A 12,326-nucleotide genomic window follows, 5' to 3' on the forward strand; every position below is an offset into this window, starting at 1 on the left:
TTTCACCTGGAAATTGAAGCCTATCATCTCTCCTGCAGCAACATGTCAAATCAACCTGTAGACCAAACTACTCAGGGCCGACCCACCCATTAACTTCACTGAGGCACTTGCCTCAGGCACAGGCTGAGGACAGCTGAGAGGGGTGGCATAAATGGAAAGAGAAGGGCATCCTCGCCTGCCTTCATTTCTCCTTTGGCTGCTGATAGGAGCCGCCATCCCAGGACAGTTCCTCTGCCGCTGTCCCTTGTTCCTCAATGGCCTCCTTTTTTCTCCCCTGCCAGCTTCGGTGTGTTGAGGCTTCCCTGGGATGCCTCCAGTTGCCTGTGGCAGCAGTAGTGGGCGCCGTTTTCTGATCTGCCTCAAACAGCAAAATGTCTTGGACCGGCCCTGAAACTGCATGGCTGTTAAGGATGCAGGGATACCGCGACCAATTTCCAGAGTTATTCAGTAAATGCATTTTCGCCTCAGGAGCAATTGTGGTGCTCATCCACAACTCCGAAATCCTGCTGTGTCTCGTAAGCCACAAGGCCCGCTAACGCCATGCCATCCTCGGCCTCCAGCTCAAATTCCCTTTGGCCAGCTCTCCGCAGCTAAAACACCTATCATTAAGCTATTTGGTGCACCCACAAATCCCAACCTGCTCGTCAAAAGAGGAAGCTCTAATACAGTTCTGCTCTGCGATTCCCCACAATGCTCAGCTCATACATCCGTGTTCTTCCAGTGTGTAAAAAACAAACAAAAACAAGGGTAGAAAACATGTGTCAGACCAAGGGCTACATTTTCTTCTCAGGCAACCTTCCAGGGGCCACATGTTGGTGGGTAGAGTCCAAGGCCAAAGAGGGCAGAGCAACGGATGTGAATTTCACCTTTCTATAACAGCCTTCATTCTGACACGTACCACCACCCAAGCAAGCAGCAGGCAATGACAGAGTTCAAGGGCAAAATAAAATGAAAGAGGGTGAAATGGTATGGGCTGTGGCTCCGAGAAAGTTATTAGGGCCAGACAGAGAGGTCCAGGGGGCCGCAGTAGGCCTCTGAGATTGAGCTTCCCCATCCCTGGTGCAAAACTCTTCATCCTTTTTTTTAGAACACTGCTCTAAGGGACCTGCCTCCAGGTCTTCCAAAAACCAAGATAAGCTCAAGCATGGCTTGTTATAGGTCCAAACTGAGGAAGCACACCTGGGCCATAGATAACACAAACCCTGCAATTGATCTAGCTGACTGTGGTCAGCTATAGGCCATAGGGAGTGCTGCAAAGACGGCAGCCAGCGTGGGGGGCATTGCAAGCAGATTCCCAAGGGCAGGAGTCTAGGTTTGCAGAGTGTTGGAGGAAGTGGTTAGAGAGAAGCTTCCCCTCCCCTTTGCACAATATCAGAACCTAACAGGGTCATACAGTGAAGCTGAAAGGTTGGCGACAGTACAAATTGTATTCCTCCACACATACACATTTTTTTAAACAAATTGCAATGTTAACTGATGGAACTCACTGCCACAAAATGCTGAAATGGCCCATTGGCTTAGATGCCTTTAAAAAGGGGGTATTATTATTATTATTAATTCAAATTATTATCTTCCACATACACTCCCAGGGCATGCTGCAACAAAATATAAAATTAAGAAGCTGTTTAAAACAAATCACAAGAACAGCGGTGGGTCTTAAAAATATTTATCATGGGTGTCAAAGCCCAGGGTAAATATCCTCAGTGAATTTTTCTGATAAGGCTACTAATAGCCGTTATTCCTGCATTGCAGGGGGTTGGACTAGATGACCCTATGAGTCCCTTCCGACTCTGATTCTAAGGCTACTTGTTATTCTGATTATACAAACTGAGCCTTAATTCATACAAAGGCTTGCAGTGGTCTCAGAATGTAACCTCAGGGCACACCCAACACGCATGCGTCCATGTGCGCACACCCACACCCACTCACAGCTGAATCTTCGAAGGCCGGCATGTCTAAGCATTGCTTTTTAAAAAAAATCATGGGTTTAATCCATCCAAGTTCTACTCAGAGGAGACCCACTGACATTTACGACCCTAAATTCACCACATCCATCAGTTTCAATGGGTTGACTGTGCTGGACGCAACCTCCAATTTTCACCTTGTTTTTAAGTTTTTTGGATTTACGCCTCTGTTTTTCCCCCAAAGAGCCCATCGCAGTGAACTTAGGAAGAGGCCAGCTATTGTATCAAGCCCCAAAAGTCCTGTCTTGTCCAGCCTCCTGTTCTCATAGTGGCCAAGCAGATGCACCCAATGGGAAGCCCCAAAGCGGGACCTGATTCCCCTCCCCCATTCTATCCTCACAATCGCCTTGCAAGGTAGACCAAACTAAGAAATTGCTGTGACTGCCTCAAGTTAGTCCCATGGCCAGTGGGTCTCTCCACCCCCCACTGTAGGGCAGATAAAAGGCACTGGGGGTGGCAGTGTTAGTGGTGAAGAGGCTGTTTAGGGGTAGAGATGTTTTGCTGCTAATGCACTGCAGGGGGGTTGGCCTAGATGACCCCTGGGGTTCCTTCCAACTCTACAAATCTTGGATTCTAGGGTGAGAGGAAGAAAGGGTGCAACCTAACTTCCCAAGAACAGCTGCCAAGTCCCAAGAAACCGGATAAATAGAAACCTGCAAGTCTGATTTTCCCATCCCAAACCAGTTTCCTCACAGCCTGTTTTCTCTCTTTTAAGGGTACTAGAAGCTGGATCATTTTGTACATGAAGCCACTGCCTGCCTTTTTTGCTCTCTAACCAACTAAGCTATCCTAAACCCTTGCAACAGACAGGCAAAAACACATCAGAAAGGAAGATCCCAATTTCTGACCTTGTTCCCCCAGCCTTAAATCCTTTAAAAAGAAATGCATTATTTCCTTTTCTTTGCTGAGACCACCAGGACTCCTCTCCCAGGAAACTGTTTTATCATGGACATAAAACACACCTCCTCTTCCCTCCCCCCTCCTCTCTCCATTGCAGTCTTGGGGGTGAACACAGCAATGACACAGATTTCCTTCCTCAAGTTGAGAAATACAAATGATTATTTTTTTAAATAGGAAACGTCACTTGCTCCTCTCACAAACCTTCACCAACGCTGCAATATTTTTGAGGGGGGCAGGGGAGAAGGAGGAGGGGGTTGCTGCCAATGTTAGTCCTACGCGGAGTAGACCTATTGAAATATCTCGTGATAGGACCAACTCAAGTCCTTACATTCCAATGGGTCTACTCAGAATAGTCTGGTGCAGCGCTTGGGTTCTTTTAACGACAGTATTCATTATGACATTCCAGAGGGCAATTATTAATTATGCATATAATTAATACGGACATGTGTGCACATACTCATTCGCTGGCTATCTCTTCCCCTCCCCTTTCTCAACTGTGGAAACATCTGGGGTTTTTTTGTAAAAAAAAAAAAAGGAGCTAGTAAACACTACATTGCAGAGGAGGGAACACGAGGAGGAAAACCGTTATTTTCAGGCGGCAGAGAATAAGGCGTGTAGAGAGGCGAGCAGAGATAACTACTGTTGAGATCTAAGGACTTACTCAGAGTAGACTCACTGCAATCAATGTATTTTAGTGTTTGTTTTAAATACTTCCCCTGGTCCTCTGCTTGCAAATTGTTTTAACTGATTTAATGTTATGATTTTATACCTTTGCAGCCCCACTCAGGGACACATTTATGGCAAAAGCTTAGGGTAACTGGCCTTAATATTTTTCGTGTGTGTACTGCTGGTACTGGCTGTGCTATCTTACTGCGTAGGATTTGTATCCAGTGTTAGCCCCCCTCAAGAGTAGACCCCTTGAAATAAAACGAGCATGACTAATTTAAGCACACGGATTTCAAGTGGGTCTGCTCTGCGCGGAACCAACCTTGTGGTTATTAGGGGGTTGTACCCAATCTCCACCACTACCGTAAGTCCATTGATTTCCAACGGGTCTACTCTATGTAAGACTTACTTGGCTTCCACCCATAGAATGACCTGCTTTTGCATTCCAATAAACCCTATTCAAGAGTGTACCCACTAAAATGAATAGACCCAAACGAACTATACCCCTTATTTCCAATGGGTCTACTCTTAGGAGGTCGAATATTAGCCGAAACCTGGAGGCTGTCTTTTATTTTTGGAGGAGTTAACTTTCTCACACCATTTTCTACGAAGACTTAAATTGCCAATAGAATAAAGACCTAACTTTATTGCACTGTTTTCCTGTGCAGATTTAGAACTCTAATAGAATGCCTATCTGTATCTAACCTTATCGCAGTTTTGCATGCAGATCCAAACCCCCAAGCATTTTGTGTGTGTGAGTTAGTGAGAGGGAGACATGCATGAAGTGACGCGCTCGTCGCCCCCCACCCCAGCTCAGGAATAATGCAAGCCCTCTCCCCCACATGCTGCTGCTCAGCCATGTAGAAATAGCCCCCACCCACACACTACAAAAATCCATGCCTCTCTTCCACGACCACCAACCCATTTCTTCCTCTTGCTGCCTCTTCTACTTACCCAAAGCTCCGTGCCCCAACTCATGGCTCCAGCGACGGGTGGGCTAGGGGGCCGGCCCTGGGTGCGATATTCAACGCCGGGGGGTCCACACCCCCTCGTCCTTCGCCTGCCACCCCAAAAGCGAGGCCAGCACCCCTCCAAACCGCTTGCAAAAAGAGCATAAGCTTGCAAAACTACAATATAGCAACAATAATAGAGCTTTGTGCCCTTGATTTGATTGCTTGCTAGGTTGCCTCCTCTCGTGGCTATTGTTGCTACCACCTCATTGCTGCCTCCAGAGCAAAATGGCCAAAGCAGCAGCAGCGGCAGCAAAATCAAGCGAGTAGCTCTCAGAGTAGTAAAGGGAGGAGACCCAGGGAGGAATTGACAGCACCTGGGAAGCGCGCATGCGCCCGGCAGTAAGGCGCATGCAAGGAGGAGGGGGGGATTCATTAGTCTGGTGCTGGGATTGCGCAGGCGCCAAGAGTGGGCTCAACTGATGCTCCAGGGGAATTTTATTTTATTTTATTGAGCCAAGCTGTCAAGTGAAGCTCCTCAAATCTCAGTGCAGCATCCTAAGGCTTTGCAGCAGAGATGCAACTGTGGTACAGATTTGGTACAGGTTTTCTTATTTCGTTTTGTAATGCACAGAAAGCAGAAAAAACCCCAGTTATAACTACAGATGGAAACGAAAAGATTAAAAACAAAACTATAGAATAGGCACGGAGAATGAGTCCATTTGCATTTGGGTTAAAATGATGAAGTCTCATTATCAAATATAGTTCCAGATGCCTTGAAAAATATTAGATGGTGCAGTTTCGGAATGTGGCCCACTGTGGCACGTGTAAACGGACAGGAGGTGGAACCCAGAGACCACCACCCATAATACTATATTTGAGAATATTTGGCATGCACACTGCAGCCCCCAAATCATCCTCCTCCTTTTACACACATAAGCCATTGCAAAATGCTTCCAGGTGCTTCACAGGAAGTGTGGTGAAGTGGTTAGAGTGTTGGATTAGGACTTGGGAGAGCAGGGTTAAAATGGGCCATGGAGCTTGCTGGGTGACCTTAAGTGAGTCACTGCCTAGCTGACTATCCTACCTTACAGGATTGTAATGGGAATTAAATTGGGGGGGGGGACCATATATGCCACCTTCTTCACTGTGCTGTGTTTCCAAGTGATGCCCACTGCAGTGTTGAATAGCCACTACAAGAAGGTCCCATACTCAGACAGACTTTGTATTTGTGGTCAACCTCAAGTGGAAGACATTGCTCATTATCTGTTGCCTGCTCCTTATGTAGAGACCCAGAATATCAGTTTCTGAAACCTTTGATCACACAAGCAAGCAGGTGCATCCCAGCAGAAGTAGTTGGGTTTCTTCTGAGTGACAATAATAGCCTCGTAGCAGACAGAGTGGCTCCTCTATGCACTGACTGTCCCCCCCACAAAAAAAAATCAGAAAAAATTAGTTAGATGCAATCATTATAAATTGTTGTGATTCAGAGTTTAGTTTGAAAGCAAACTGGAATTCAGTTTGTTGGTGTCTCCTATAACCTCTCTCTTACTTCATGTAAAACAGGTGTAGGTATAAAAATGTTGTTTATATAAAAAGGTAAACAATATTCACACAAGGCATCAGATCAAATCCAATATAGCAAATCCAAAATACCAACTGGTATTTTACCTTGCTCTTCAGCCAAAAAGGCTATCAGAGTCACTTAAAAAAAATTCCTCCAGGTTATTATTATCTTTAGAGACATGGCACCAAAGGGAAAGTGGATTGGGAGGGAGAAGGAAAGAAGCAACAAGATTGTAGATACAAGAACTATGGAGCACAGTGGGCCCTACTTTGAAGTAGGAGCATAGGTTTATGCTAATTAGGCTGCAGTTCTTTAGCTACTTACATGGGGGCAAGTCCCACTTTACTGATTTGAAACTTAACTTCTCCGTATACATGTATGGGATTGCCCTTCAAAAGCTACTGTTTCAACCGATTATTTCCTAGGGGCAGTTTCCAATTCCCCTCACCCCTGACCTTTGGCCATGTTTTCCGGGGCTGGTGGGAGCTAGAGTTTAACAACATCTGGAGGTCATCAGCTTTGGTACCTCTTTTACAGAGACAGTTTTATTACAGTTGCATGGGCCCCTTAAAGACTAACAGATTTATTGTGGCATAAGTTTTGGATGAGGGCAAGTAGCTCAGGGGTAGAGCACCTGCTTTGTATGCAGGTCCCAGGTTCAGTCGCTGGGATCTCCAAGTAAAACTCCCATCCTGAAACCCTAGAGAGCTGCTGCCAGACAGTGTAGACAATACTGCGCTAGATGGACCAATAGCTTGTTGCTTCTTTTTAAAAATCATACCTTTAGTTACAACCAGGAAGACTGGAATCTTACTTTCTTTGAGGAGGGGAGAAGACTATAACTCAGTGGTATACTCTTAAGAAGGCCCTCAGGTTCAGTCTCTGGCATCTCCATGTAGGGCTGGGGAAGCCTGCAAACATGACCTGAGTGCCCTCTTGTGCGGTTGTTCCCAACAACTGGGATTCAGAAACAGGCTGCAGCTGGAGGTGGATGTAAGCGGAGGTGTGCCAAATCAAGCCAACAGGTTCATTCATATTTTTTAAAAAATAATTTTTTATTGATTTTCCAACATGAATTGAGACACTTCACAACTAACAATACATAGACAAACAAACATATAAACACGTATAATTTCATAACCTTTTTTTCTTAAACCTTATTTCAACGACTTCCCCATACCTCCCTTTCCTGCATCCCTATTTTAAACTTTTTCAGCAACCCCTAATTTCAATTACTTATGATTCAATTTCTTTGATCCTTTTTCTCTTACCCAATCATTTATCGCTGCAATTCTGTTTTACATTACCCATTACATTTTAGCACTCATTAATTTTACAACAGTTCTTAAGATAAACTTTAAATTTCTTCCAATCTTCTTCCACCGTCTCTTTTCCTTGGTCGCGGATTCTGCCAGTCATCTTGGCCAGTCCCATATAGTCTATCACCTTCGTCTGCCACTCTTCCAGCGTGGGTAGTTCTTGTGTCTTCCAATACTTTGCTAAAAGAACTCTTGCTGCTGTTGTAGCATACATAAAGAACGTCCTATTTTTCCTTGACACCAATTGGCCTACCATGCCCAGGAGAAAGGCCTCTGGTTTCTTATGAAAGGTACACTTAAGGACCTTCTTAATTTCATTATAGATCATTTCCCAGAAGGCCTTGATCCTTGGGCACGTCCACCAAAGGTGGTAGAAAGTACCTTCAGTTTCATTACATTTCCAGCATTTATTATTGGGCGTATGATAGATTTTTGCAAGCTTGACTGGGGTCATGTACCACCTATAAATCATTTTCATAATGTTCTCTCTTAAGGCATTACATGCCGTAAACTTTATACCGGTAGTCCACAACTGTTCCCAGTCAGCAAACATAATGTCATGACCAATGTCTTGTGCCCATTTAATCATAGCTGATTTAACCATCTCATCCTGTGTATTCCATTTCAACAGCAAGTTATACATTAAGCCAACAGGTTCATTCAGTCCAGCCTCCTGTTCTCACAAGGGCCCATCGCAGCAGATACACTGCATCGTTTGATGATGCCCTCTCATTTCTACTTTGCTTTGGGTGGCAACACTGCATTTCTTTCTCACTGTGCATGATGGACCAGGAGTCAGCTTCGCCTGTTGAATAGCAGCCTGAAGGGGGGGGGGAGGCAAGGCAAAGTGACTCGTACCCAGTCCCAGTCCACAACCCATGCCCATGCCCAGACCAATGCCCAGTCCCAGACCAATGCCCCACAGCCAGTTGCAGTCCACTGCCCATGACTGGACCTGGGCCAGGGTGTGGGGCAACACAGAGGGTCTCTGTTTCAATCATAGTCTCAGAGAGCAGCCGACAGACCTCAAGGAACTGTTGCCAGTGAAGAAAAGACTGAGATACACAGATCTGTATGAAGAAAAGTTGTGTCTTGCTCTGCCCCCAGGGAACCCCCTGATTTCCATGAAATGTGGGACCAATTATAATCATTACTTTATTTATATTCCACTTTTCCTCCAAGGAGCTCAAGGTGGCGGTACACAGTTCTCCACCTTCCCATGTTATTCCCACAACAACCCTGTGAGGTAGATTAAGATGAGAGGCAGCGGCTGCCCCAAGGTCATATACCCAGTGAGCTTTATGGTGGGGGGGAGAGGGGAGATTTGCATCCTGTCCTAGTCCGACACTCTAACCACGACACCACATGGCCTCTCATTGAGTCATTTCCTTTAATATCGGTTATAGAAAACAACGTGGTAAAGGAAAAAAATACTACTATATATGATGGTAGTGTTGTAAACAAAAATTGCCCTTTTCCCTTATGGGGTATACAAGAGCCCATATAGAGTCCTTACATAGGTTCCCTATTGGTAGGAGAGAATAACAGAGGCCAACCAGAGAATATTGAAAAGCAAAGCAGCTAGTAAGCTTGATCTTTATTGATCTGTTGCAACAGGGTGCTCCCCTCACCCGCAGGAGAGAGGAGGGACCCAGAAAAATGGCATGCAAGGCCTTATAAAGACTTTTGAAATTCCCATCCTGTAGATCAAGACCAACCCCAGAAACATCATACATACATCACAGAAGGTGTGTAACCTAAGACCACCCCTCAGATACATCACACCTACATCACAGAAAAGGTGGTCTAAAACAGAAATTTTAATATTGTTTTTCTCCTGTTGTTGTTTATCTCCTGTCTGGCAGGTTACTTGATTGGATTGCCTGGGGAGCCTGGCCATTCTTTTGTAGTGACTTAGTTCTTGGGCCAGGTCACAGGCTCACACCCTATTCAAACACAGACATACCCTTAAGACAGGATTTGTGAAGGAAAAGACAATGGGGAGGCTTTTCCACTTTGACCTTGCAAAGAAAACATTTGCTCAGTTTAGGAATCAAAATGACTTCAGGTCAGTCATCCTGTGCTGATCTATGTACGTGCGGTTATGAACATTACCATATATCTAAGACCATAAAATTCCTATCACAGTAGCTACAGTGGTACCTCTGCTTACGTACTTAATTCGTTCCGAAGGTCCGTTCTTAACCTGAAACTGTTCTTAACCTGAAGCACCACTTTAGCTAATGGGGCCTCCTGCTGCTGCTGCGCCGCTGCTGCACAATTTTTGTTCTCATCCTGAAGCAAAGTTCTTAACCCGAGGTACTGTTTCTGGGTTAGCGGAGTGTGTAACCTGAAGCGTATGTAACCTGAGGTACCACTGTAGAACATTATACTGAACAGAGAATTCTTAATCTTTGCAGAATAGATTGTGTTTTAAAAAATGTAATCTGAATCCTGAAATACTGTTCATGGGAAGAGGGGGTAATTAATGTTTATGCACAGTATTATTATTTTTGTAAAAATAAATTTATTTGTAAAATAAAACATACTGTAAAATGTTGTTAAGCTCCCCCCCCCCCAATTCCTATCTGTAATTTGGGGGAAGGGGGGGATTTCTAAGGGAGGGGGAGGACCCTGAAGCAAATTTAAGACACTTCAAATTAAGCCTTATTAAGCTCTATACAGATTAAGGCCAAAACAAGGTTCTGTCCACTGAAGCAATATAGGCAAAATTGGTTGTTTTGAAATGTACTCTAGTAATGGGGGAAATGCATCATCCCCCTCTCCTGGTAATTATTTCCTGTCCCAGATAAGTTTCTGGGTGGAAAGTGGTGGGGCTGGTGTGGGCAAATAATACCCCCACCCCTGCCAAACCTAACTGTGTAACATTAACTCAAAATAAAACCAGTGTGAAAACACTGATAGGAAGAAAGGGGGGCACCCTAGGATGCTGTTGGAGAGGAACAAAAGCCTCCATTTGTTATTTTAATCCTTTGAGGTTAGGGGTGCAAAATTACTTGAGAGGAAACGGGATGGCCTGCTCTTGTGTTTTGAAAATAAACTTGTGAACATGGTGATAAATATTTATGCCAACAGGGAGTGGGATAAGACGCCTTATCACCTGCTAACGTCTGGCTGCAAAGGGCTGCTGATAGTGGAAGAGCTCAGATGGAATGTGTATTGAAAATAAACGAGAGAGAGAGAGAGAGAGAGAGAGAGAGAGAGAGAGAGAGAGTGTCTGCTTGTTGCTCTCTGAGCCAGGCTCATATTTGGTGAGGTCTGCCAAGCTTTTACCAGCTCTGTTGTATTTCCCTTTTACAGTAAAGAGCCTGACAAACACACATTTATAGCTGGCTTTTTTTCGGGCATGGTAGCAAATTTATGGGGATTTTTTTTATTCCTCTTGCTACATTTCTGGTCTAACTGCAGCTTTATATGCAGCGGTCAGGATATGCACATCAAAACTGAGGAAGAAAGTGGTAAGAAAATAATGGAATGTTCTATTAACACACAGGAGCACTGGTTGTAAATAAGCTGCCAACCCTATTTGTGGCCTGAGTTGGGTCACATCCTCCCTCAGGGGCAAAATGGCTTTATTTCACCTGGGTCAAAGACCCAGTTTGGCACACCCCCCCATGCACATTTGTGTACACACACACACAAAGGCTGGGAGCCTCAATGGCATCCCTCTAGAGGCTTCACTCATGGCAACCAACCTGGCTAGCTGCCCTTTATAAAGGGTGTCACAGGGCTGCTTGTGGTACACAAAGTGAATATGCTTGCAGATGACACCTTTCTAATTTCTCAAAATCCAATAACAGCCCTGGAGCCACTTAAGCGGCAGTTAGAAGTGTATCACTGAGTAGCAGGATCTCAAATCAAGTATTCTAAATCTGTGCTCCTTCCTATCAATGTAGAGGACACTACAGGAGCCTTTAACTCTCTGTTTGCCACAGCACATGGAAGATTTAAATACTTAGAGGTGTTAACCTTATTACAGACAATAAACTATGATGTAGAAACTAAAGGGGACACGGGTGGTGCTGTGGGTTAAACCACAGAGCCTAGAACTTGCCAATCAGTATGTCGGAGGCTCGAATCCCCGCTACGGGGTGAGCTCCCATTGCTCGGTCCCTGCTCCTGCCAACCTAGCAGTTCGAAAGCATGTCAAAGTGCAAGTAGATAAATAGGTACCACTCCGGCGGGAAGGTAAACGGCGTCTCCGTGCGCTGCTCTGGTTCGTCAGAAGTGGCTTAGTCATGCTGGCCACATGACCCGGAAGCTGTACGTCAGCTCCCTCGGCCAATAAAGTGAGATGAGCACCGCAACCCCAGAGTCGGTCATGACTGGATCTAATGGTCAGGGGTCCCTTTACCTTTACTAGAAACTATAGGGCAGAGATTTTCAACCTTTTTGAGTCCACAGCTCCCTTGACCAACTACATTCTTTCTGCGACATCCATGCTCAGTAGCTCAGTTATGTCACCCCTTGCATGCAGAGCTGGCAGCCCCTCACCCCTTTTCCAACACCCTCACTTGTGGAGCGTTCCCTCAGCCTCCTCTCCTCTCTCTGGTCTCTGAGCTGCCCCCACCCCTGCCCCAAAGAGAGGTGCCTTCTCACACTGTCCCACAGGGGTCTGGGACCCTCTGTCCACTCCCAATAGCAAGGGCTGGCAGACTGGCTGGCTGGGCTCCCTCGCCCACTTGCTTGCTTACTCCAAGGCTGCCTCAGCTCCTGGCAGCTAGTACCCCCTGGCCAGTCCCAGAGGCACCATTCGCCTGGAGAGCTTGTAGCCCGGGCTGCTGCAACAAACAGCTGTGCAAGCCTTTGGGAGGCAGAGATGCGAGAGGGCATCAAAGCAGGGAGGGAAGGAAAGAGGAACGCAGGCCAGTGTTGCCTGCAACACCCCTGACCATTATTCAAGGCACCCCAGGGTGCCAGATTACACTGGTTGAAAACC

At 45.7% G+C, this 12,326-nt stretch overlaps 1 protein-coding gene across 26 annotated transcripts in view; it reads right to left on the bottom strand.

Annotated features, from left to right (window-relative positions):
• The window catches only part of FNBP1 (formin binding protein 1), a 118,403-nt gene extending 113,472 nt beyond the window's left edge, over positions 1 to 4,931 (bottom strand). For 15 of the 26 annotated variants that reach the window (XR_014543839.1, XR_014543840.1, XR_014543841.1 and 12 more), the window contains exon 1: positions 4,485 to 4,882. Coding sequence is in view for 19 of the 26 variants with exons in the window: in XM_083596357.1 (XP_083452483.1) it covers positions 4,485 to 4,508 (24 nt within the window). In the remaining 7 variants the exon portion in view is untranslated. Of the gene's footprint in view, positions 1 to 4,484 lie in introns of all 26 variants that reach the window. The other 11 variants (XR_014543836.1, XR_014543837.1, XR_014543838.1 and 8 more) reach the window with 1 other exon arrangement.
• Positions 4,932 to 12,326: the final 7,395 nt, after the last annotated feature.

This window comes from Podarcis filfolensis (assembly GCF_964270895.1).
Source record: "Podarcis filfolensis genome assembly, chromosome: Z".
In the NCBI taxonomy this organism is placed as follows: domain Eukaryota; kingdom Metazoa; phylum Chordata; class Lepidosauria; order Squamata; family Lacertidae; genus Podarcis; species Podarcis filfolensis.